This window comes from Ammospiza nelsoni, chromosome 35 (genome assembly GCF_027579445.1).
Source record: "Ammospiza nelsoni isolate bAmmNel1 chromosome 35, bAmmNel1.pri, whole genome shotgun sequence".
NCBI classification, from domain to species: domain Eukaryota; kingdom Metazoa; phylum Chordata; class Aves; order Passeriformes; family Passerellidae; genus Ammospiza; species Ammospiza nelsoni.
Genome location: NC_080667.1, coordinates 1,413,149 through 1,422,486, shown reverse-complemented (window position 1 = coordinate 1,422,486; position 9,338 = coordinate 1,413,149). Strand labels below are relative to the sequence as shown.

At 57.8% G+C, this 9,338-nt stretch overlaps 1 protein-coding gene and 1 long non-coding RNA gene across 2 annotated transcripts; one reads left to right on the top strand and one right to left on the bottom strand.

Moving 5' to 3' along the window:
- Positions 1 to 209: 209 nt before the first annotated feature.
- LOC132086055 (uncharacterized) lies at positions 210 to 1,342 on the bottom strand. The gene is made up of 2 exons (XR_009420341.1): positions 1,264 to 1,342; positions 210 to 817 (listed from the first exon to the last, which is right to left on the bottom strand). It is a non-coding gene; the product is annotated as an uncharacterized LOC132086055 (long non-coding RNA).
- A 2,379-nt stretch (positions 1,343 to 3,721) lies between these two features.
- On the top strand, positions 3,722 to 8,715 carry LOC132086022 (zinc finger protein 268-like). The gene is given in 5 exon segments (XM_059491483.1): positions 3,722 to 3,777; positions 4,195 to 4,275; positions 4,462 to 5,618; positions 7,869 to 8,104; positions 8,106 to 8,715. Coding segments are annotated over 4 exon segments (2,025 nt in total). The 5' UTR covers positions 3,722 to 3,777; positions 4,195 to 4,253.
- Positions 8,716 to 9,338: the final 623 nt, after the last annotated feature.

The following is a 9,338-nucleotide window of genomic DNA, read 5'->3' as shown; positions in this document are numbered from 1 at the left end:
AAAGGTAACAGGGTGGTCTTGCCTGAGTGCCAAGGTGCACCCGGCCATAATACCCTTTGCTCTATGGTCCCTGTCTCCTATTGTCCTTTATTACACTTTTTAAATTTTCACAGGAGAGTGAACTTGTTTTTCACACCACCCAAAATGCTGCATTCAGTTCTGACACACCATTAAGAAATCCCAGAGCAAACTGAAAGCTGACTACAGAATTTTGCAAAATCACATCCAAGAACATTTTGTCATAAAATCACAAATATTAACAGATACTGGGAAAGTCAACAACATTACAAAACAAGGTTCCAACAGCTGGGACTAGAAGAGTTCAGGCAATGCATTTGATTGGAATAAGCCCTCTCTTTCTGACATGTGAACAATGCCATCAAATTTCCCAAACCAGGGAAATGGGGAGCCCTGGCAGCAGCAGCTTCACACACCACAATGACACAGAACAGGGCAGGGCAAGAGGCTGAAAAAATGATAACTTCTACTTGCAATTAAGAACTCTTGTTTCAAGTTCTACTAAAGACACTCTTAATATAGAGTCAGAAAGACTAAAAAATACAAGTAGTAACTGTAATATTAAGAGCAAAAGTATCCAAAATAGCAATAATAAGAATGAATAATGGTAATAAAACCCGACCATACTTATACTAGGATTGCATGGCCAGGTTTTGGTAAGAGGGGGCTCTAGGAGCACCTTCTGTGAGAGGATGATGGAAGCAGCTGCTCCTCCATGTCCCACAGAGGAAATTCCAGGCAGCTCCAGGACAGACCAGCCGCTGGCCAAGGTTGGGCCCGTTAGAAATGGTGGTAACACCTTTGGGATAAGAGATTTATGAAAATAGGTTATCATGTAGTTGTAGCTGTGACCAGGGTGAGAACATGTGAGAGAGGAACAACTCTGCACACCCCAGGGCAGGGCAGGACAAGGGGCAGGAGCTGCTCCAGGGGCTGGAGCTGATTGCCCTGAGATTCCCTGGGGCAGCCCCTGGGGAGGCAGCTGGGCCCCTGCAGCTCATGGAGGGCACAGAGAACAGAGATGCACCTGCAGCACCTGGAGGGGCCCGTGCTGGAGCAGGGGGTGCCTGAGCAGGGGCTGTGAACCCATGAGAAGCCTGTGCTGGAGCAGGGACCAGGCAGAGGCCTGCAAACCCATGGAGAGAGGAGCCCACGCAGGAGCAGGGTCCTTCCACGTGAGTCCATGGGAGAGTGAGGCACGCTGCAGCAGTTTGTGAAGAGCTGCTGTCCCTGAGATGAACTCACCTTGGAGAAGTTCATGGAGAAGTGTCTCCAGGAGGGACCCCATGGTGCAGCAGGGGAACGACTCCTCTCCTTGAGCAGCAGGAGAAACAACAGGAATGAACTGAGCAGAACCCCCATTGCCTGTCTGCCTGCACCACTGAGGGAGGAGGCAGAGCAGGGAGGGAGGGAGGGATGGGCAGAAGGTGTTTTTAAAGCTTTATTTTACTTCTCACTATCCTGCTCTGATTGATAGTAATAAATTCAATTAATGTCTCTAATTTTGAACTGTTTTGCCCATGATGGCATTTGCTGAGTGATCTGTCCCAGTCCTTAACTCAACCCATGAAGACTTCATTCTATTTTCTCTCTCCTCTCCATCTCTGGAGGGGAGTGAGAGAGCAGCTTTGGTGGGTGCCTGACATCCATCTCCGCTCCTTGTGATGTCACAGGCCCATGAGTGTCCCAAGTGTGGGAAGAGCTTCTGCCAGAGCTCAGCCTTGACCCAACACCAATGGAGGCACCACTAAGGGCAGCCCTGTGAGTGCCCTGAGTGCGGGAAGAGCTCCATGCACTGCTCCAGCTCCATCCCCCATGGGACAGTCCACACTGGATGATCCCCAGTGACCCGAGGTGGGCAGAGCCCCGGTGATCCTTGGTGCTGGTGATCCATTTTGGGAAGACACCTGCCTGGGGGGCTCCAATTCATCCTGGCTCCCTGTACCCTTGATTGTCTTTTAATTTCTCTTTGTCCTTTCAAAAAACCCAAAAACTGGGTAAAAATAAAGATGTTGAACTAAGGCAAGGATGGGGACATGGGGGAATCTTGCAGGGGATGTGGGGGATGCTGGATTAGAGGGAGGTGAGGTTTCCTGGGAGGGACTTGGGGGTTGCTCGGGCCTTTGGGCACCCCAGGCCTAGCAGCTCCAGCTGCACTGGGAGACCCCCGTGGAGGTTCTGGGGCAGCTGATCAAGGAGCCCCTGGCCCAGGACTGTCCCCATGTCCCCCTGTCTCAGTTCCTGGTGTCCCCTGTGCAGGATCCCTCTATTCCTGTTTTCACCCCCCTCACTCCCTCCCGTTCCCATGTCACCCTGTTCTGGGACACGTTGTGCACCCATCCCAGCGTGAATCCCACTCCTGGTCTCAATTCCTGTTCCTGTCCCACATTCCCTGTCCTGCTCCTATTCCTGGTCCCAATGCTCCTCTGAGATTTCCATTCCCGTATTCCCTGTCCTGTTCCCATATTCCCATTCCTGGTCCCATTCCAGGTCCCTCTCCCATATTCCTGGTTCCTGTCCTCATTCATGTCCTTATCCCCAGTCCCATATTTCCTGTCCCTGTATCCATTCCTGATCCCAGTATTGGTCCCAGTCCCGTACTCCCGGTCCCATTCCTAAGGGCCGCCTCTCCCATGGGGCCCTGAGGGCTGCAGAGCTCGGGCTGGCTGTGCCACACGAACCGTTCAGCCCGGCTGCTGTCCTTGGCCAGCTGCAGAGAGCACAAGGCTTTGGGCATTTCTCAGAGGCCCCCAGCTGGCCGGAGCAGCCCCTCTTGCCAGCAGCCGCTGTGCCTCAGAGCCCTCCCTCACACTGGGGCCATGCAGGGGCCATGGGCCTGGAGGAGGCTCCTGTTCTTAAGACAGGAGCGAGGCTACAGCTCCCGCCTTTGGGCCCTGGGCCGCAGCAGCGCAGGGGAGGCCCAGCTGCAGAGCTCACAGCCCCTGCTGGCTTTCACTGGGACACTTTGGAGCACCAATCCCCAGCCCATATTCTCTCTGTGGTTGCTCTTTCCATGTTCCCTGTCCCGTTCCCATATTCCCATCCCAGGTCTTATTCACAGTCCCTGTCCCCATCCCCGGTCCCTGTCCCCATTCCCATCCCCATCTCCGGTCCCTGTCCCCATTCCCGGTCCCTATCTCCATTCCCTGTCCCCATCAGCGGTCCCTGTCCCCATTCTCATTCTCATTCCCCAGCCCCATTCCCGCTCCCTGTCCCCATTCCCGCTCCCTGTCCCCTCGCACCGGACGCAGCCGCCATCGCTCCGGCTCCCCCGGCCCTCACATAACCGAGCAAACCGCGCGCTGCTCCCGCCCACCAATCCCAGCGCGCGATCGCTCCCGTATTTCCATAACCACTCCCTGCAGTTTGGCCCCGCCCACCGCCGGCTGCAGCCACCTCCGGGCGCTGTTTGCTCCCAGTTCCCTCCCAGTACTCCCAGTAAGAGCGGCACCGGCAGGGAAAGCGCTCCCAGTTCCTTCCCGCTGATCTCAGGATCGCTGTCGGTGCTCCCAGGATCGCTCCCAGTGCCGCGCGGGACGGGCCCGCTGTGAAACCCGCCCAGGGCAGAGCGCGGCTGCTTTTGGGGGTCTGCATTGCCCAGGCCGGGCTGGGAGCGGAGGAGGAGTAGGAGGAAGAGGAGGGACAGAGGAGGAGGAGGAGGAGGAGGAGGAAGAGCAGCACCAACAGCCCGCGGTTTCCCCGCTCAGCCCGCCGCTCCCCCGGATCCGCCAGCATCGCCCTCTCCGCCGGAACCCGCAGGTGAGCGGGCTGGGGGAGCTCGCCCCAAATCCATCGGAGGGGTCTCCGGGATGTTTTTTTTGCGAGGCAGGGTATGTCTGGATCTTGCGGGACGCCAAACCTGGGCCGGAAATGCCCCTGCAGGGATCTTGGGGGGGGTCCCACGTGGCGATCGCCCGGTACCGGCGGGCACAGCCGCAATCACGGATTTTGGGGATACGCGGGAGAGCCGGGGGGAACGCGGGAGCCCCGGAGAGGGGAGAGCGCAGAGGGGCGATCCCGGAGCCGGGGGACCAACCGGCTGCCTGGAGGGGTGCGGGAGGCTGGGGATGAGCGGGCTCCGGGCCCCCCGAGGCTGAAAGGGGCGCTGACTTCTCCAGCTGCTCTTGGGCAGCGGCACCATCAAAGCCAATTCAGTAAGCCTTGTTTTCCCCCCAGACCAGGATTCGTTATTCCCAAACCTTGGCAGGAAGAAAAAGAAGGAGGCCGTGAGGAAGATGTCCCCGGAGCCCCAGGCAGGTGAGGAGGAAGTCAGTGCCCCTTTGCCCCTCTGTCCTGCTCCATGTCCCAGCCCAGCACGGCCCCCGGCTGCAGGACAACCCTGCTGCCAAAGCTGTCCTGCTGGGGATGCACTGGGGGGATCTCCTTGTCCTTCCCTGTGGCATGGAGGCAAATCCCATTCTCTCCTTGTCCTTCCTCCCCCAGATCTGGAGCTGAGGATGGAGAGCAGGGAGGACAAATCCCCACAGCAGAACCTCGTGGAAGAGGCCATATTGTGCAGCTCCACAGCACAGGAATCCAATGGGGAAGAAAAGCCCCAGAGATCCCGCATGAGGAGGGGCTGCAAACGCAGATCACGAGGATCTGAGGAGGAAAGACCCAACCTGGGCCTGGGAGGTGACCGGAGCTCGGAGCTGGGGGTCCATGAGCAGGTTCAGGATGGGGAGAAGCCCCACAAGTGCTCAGAATGTGGGAAGAGCTTTAGTAAGAGATCCTCCCTGATCATCCACTGCAGAATCCACACTGGGGAACGGCCCTATGAGTGTGGGCAGTGTGGGAAGAGCTTCAAGAGGAACTCAGAACTGAGCAGACACCGGAGGATCCACACAGGAGAACGGCCCCATGAGTGTCCCCAGTGTGGGAAGAGCTTCTACAACCGTCCTGACCTGATCAAACACCAGAGGAGCCACACAGGGGAGAGGCCCTATACGTGTGGGGTGTGTGGGAAGAGCTTCAGCCATAGCTCCGGCCTGATCATCCACATGGTAATCCACTCAGGGGAACGGCCCTACGAGTGTGGGCAGTGTGGGAAGAGCTTCAGAAGGAGCTACGAACTGAGCAGACACCAGAGGAGAAACACAGGGGAACAGCCCTACAAGTGTCCCGAGTGTGGGAAGAGCTTCTGCAAGCGTCCTGACCTGATCAAACACCAGAGGAGCCACATGGGGGAAGGTCCCTACGAGTGTGATAAATGCAGGAAGATGTTTTACACCAAGTCCAATCTCATCAAGCACCAGCGCACTCACACAGAGGAGAGGCCCTTCCGCTGCCCCGACTGCGGGAAGGGCTTCAGGTACAACTGCACCCTCGTCATCCACCGGAGGAGCCACACTGGGGAGAGGCCCTACGAGTGTGATAAATGCAGGAAGAGGTTTCAGACCAGCTCCCATCTCCTGCTGCACCAGCGCATTCACACAGATGAGAGGCCCTTCCGATGCCCCGACTGTGGGAAGGGCTTTCAGCACAACTGCACCCTCGTCAAGCACCAGCGCATCCACACCGGGGAGAGGCCCTATGAGTGTTCTGAGTGTGGGAAGAGCTTCTCTCAGAGCGGTAACTTGGCCAGACACCAACGGAGCCATCACTAAGGACAGCCCCGTGAGTGCCCTGAGTGCAGGAAGAGCTTCCTGCACTGCTCGAGCACCATCCCCCACAGAGGGATCCACCCTGGCTGATCCCCAGTGACCCTCGCTGGGCAGAGCCCGGGCAATCCCTGGTGCCAGTGATCCATCTTGGTAATCACTGGTCTGTGGGCTTCACATCCTCCTGGCACCCCATGGCCTGGATTTTCCTTTCATTTCTCTTTGTCCCTTCAAAACACCCAAAACTGGGGTAAAAATAAAGACATTGAAATAAGCCATTGATGGGGACATGGGGGGGATCTCCTAGGGGATGGGGGGCATGCTGGGTTTGAGGGAGGTGAGGGTTCCTGGGAGGGATTTAAAGGTTGCTCAGAGCTTTGGGCAGAACAGGCCCAGTAGCTGCAGAAGTGCTGGGAGACCCTGGCGAAAGTTGTGAGGCAGCTGATCCAGGACCCCCTGCCCTGGAACTGTCCCCGTCTCCATGTCCCTCTGTCCTGGTTGCCAGTGTCCCCTGTCCAGGATCCCCCTCTCCCTGCTGTCACTCCCGTCTCACCCACCCATTCCCATGTCACCCTGGTACCGTTCCGCTCCCATCCCAGCCTGAATCCCATTCCCTGTCCCATATTCCAAGTCTCTGTTCCCCTTCTCTTATTCACGGACCCGCTCCTGTTCCCATATTTCTATTTCAATATTCCCTGTCCCATATCCATATTCCAATTCCTGGTCCCTGTCGCCATTATCTGTGCCATTCCAGTTCCGGATGCCATTTCCAATTATGTCCCCATTCCCATTCCTCTTCCCGGTCCCCATTCCCGTTCCCTGTCCACTCTCACCGGACCCCGCTGCCATCGCTGCAGCCCCTCCGGCCCTCACATAACCGAGCAAACCCCGCGCTGCTCCCACCCACCAATCCCAGTGTGCTCTCCTCATAACCACGCTTTCTGTGGTGGCTCCGCTGGCTGCAGCCGCCTCTGGGCGCTGTTTCCTCCCAGTTCTCTCCCAGTGCTCCCAGTAAGAGCGGGACTCGCAGGGAAAGTGCTCCTAATTCCTTCCCGCGGCTCTCAGGATCTTTCCCGGTGCTCCCAGTTTCACTCCCCAGTTTCACTGTTCTGCTGTTTCGGAACCCGCCCAGGGCAGAGCGCGGCTGCTTTTGGGTGTCAGCATTGCCCGGGCCGGGCTAGGAGTGAAAGAAAAGCGGGAGGAAGAGGAGGAACAGATGAGGAGTAAGAGGAGGAGCGGAAGGAAGAGGAGCGGCAGAACCACGTTGGTTTCCCCGCCGCCTTCCCCCGCCGCTCACGCCGAAGCTCCCCCAGCTCGGGCTGCATCGCCCCCTCCAGCAGCCGCAGGGGAGCGGGATGGGGGAGCTCGCACCAGATCCATCGGGGGGTCTCCGGGAGGGTTTTTTCGTGGGGCAGGGGATGTTTGACTCTTGCAGGACCTCAAACCCGAACTGTGAATTTGCCGTGGAGGGAACAGTCTCACGTTCGCCCGGTACCGGTGGGCACAGGGGCGATCTCGGGCTGGGGGATGCCCGGGAGAGCCGGGGGGAGCTCGGGAGCCCCGGAGAGGGGAGAGCGCAGAGGGGCCATCCCGGAGCTGGGGGACAAACCGGCTGCCTGGAGGGATGCGGGAGGCTGGGGATGAGCGGGCTCCGGGCCCCCCGAGGCTGAAAGGGGCGCTGACTTCTCCAGCTGCTCTTGGGCAGCGGGACCATCAAACCCAATGCGTTCAGCCCTTGTTTTCCCCCAAAACAGGATTTCCCATTCACAAACCTTGGCCCCATGAAGAAGGAAGATGGCCGTGAGGAGGAAGATGTCCCCGGAGCCCCAGGCAGGTGAGGAGGAAGTCAGTGCCCCTTTCCCCCTCTGTCCTGCTCCATGTTCCAGCCCAGCACGGCCCCCGGCTGCAGGACAACCCTGCTGCCAAAGCTGTCCTGCTGGGGATGCACTGGGGGGATCTCCTTGTCCTTCCCTGTGACACAGAGGCAAATCCCATCCTCTCCTTGTCCTTCCTTCCCCAGAGAAGGAGCTAAAGCCAGAGACCAGGGAGGACAAATCCCCACAGGAGAACGTTGTGGAAGTTGTTTTGTGCAGCTCAACAGCACATGCATCAAAAGGGAAAGAAAAGCCCCATAGATCTCTCACGAGGAGGGTCTGCAAACGCAGATCATGGGGATCTGCGGAGGAAAGACCCACCCTGGGCCCGGGAGGGAGCTGGAGCTCAGAGCTGGGGGTCCATGAGCAGCTCCAGGATGGGGAGAAGTCTCTCAAGTGCTCAGAATGTGGGAAGAGCTTCTCCCTGAGATCCTCCCTGGTCCGCCACATGAGAATCCACACAGAGGAACGTCCCTACAAGTGTGATAAATGCAGGAAGAGGTTTCATATGAGTTACTGTCTTGTCAGGCATCAGCAGAGTCACAAAGGTGAGAGGCCGTTCTGCTGCCCCCATTGTGCAAAAGGCTTCAGGTACAACTCTGGCCTCATCACTGCCTGCGCATCACAGCGGGGAGAGGCCCTACGAGTGTCCTGAGTGTGGAAAGAGCTTCACCCAGAACTCCACCCTGACTGCCCACCTGAGGACCCACACGGGGGAATGGCCCTACGAGTGTGCAGAGTGTGGGAAGAGCTTCAGGACGAGCTCTGAACTGACCATCCACCAGAGAAACCACCCTGGGGAACGGCCTTTTGAGTGTGGGGAATGTGGGAACAGCTACCAGAGGAGGTGCCACCTGACCCACCACATGGAAGTCCACACAGGGCTGGAACAGCCCTACAAATGTGGGCGGTGTGGGAAGAGCTTCATGTCAAAGTCCCACCTGATTGACCACCAGACGATCCACACTGGGGAGAGGCCCTATGAGTGTGTTTAATGCATGAAGAGGTTTCAGACCAGCTCCTTTTTCCTCCTGCACCAGCAGCTTCACACAGATGAGAGGCCCTTCTGCTGCCCTGACTGCAGGAAGGGCTTCAAGCAGAACGCTGCTCTCATCAGCCACTGGTGCATCCACACCGGGGAGAGGCCCTACGAGTGTTCTGAGTGTGGGAAGAGCTTCTGTCAGAGCTCTATCTTGAGCAGACACCAACAAACCCTGCACTAAGGGCAGCCCTGCGAGCACCCCAAGTGCAGGAAGAGCTTCATTCCCGTGACACCTTTTGTCCTCTGATTTTGGGTCCTTTCCCCCCACTTTGGACGTTTCCCCCTGTTTTGGATCCTTTCCCGGTCTTTTGCGTCTTTTCCTCCCTATTTTGGATCCTTTCTCTGTCATTTGGGTCCTCCCCCCATTTTGGGTCACTCTTCCCCTATTTGGGGTCCTTTTCCCCCTTTTTGGCTCCTTTCCCTCACTTCCATCCTTTCCCCCCCAGTTTTGAACATCCTCCCCTTTGACTTGGTAAAGTTTTGGGTGCATCCCGCCCTCCAACCCTCTCCCCATCCCTAAACCTCCTTCACCCCCCACCCCGGTCCACCCAGGCATGTCGCCAGCTGTGTTCCTAACTGTCCCCCCATGCCACATGGACTCAGCGCTCGCTATCCTGGATGCCCTTGAGTCCCCAGCCCAGGACTATGGATCTCCTTTTCCAGGAGTTCCAGAGCTGGCCTGGCTTCCAGGGCACACCAGTGGCACTGGGGCTCGGGATGGGTGGCCTGGTGAGGTTGCTGGGACAGGGTTTGGGGTCATCTTGGCACTGACTGAGGGTCTTGTCCACTCTGCAGTGAGGAGTG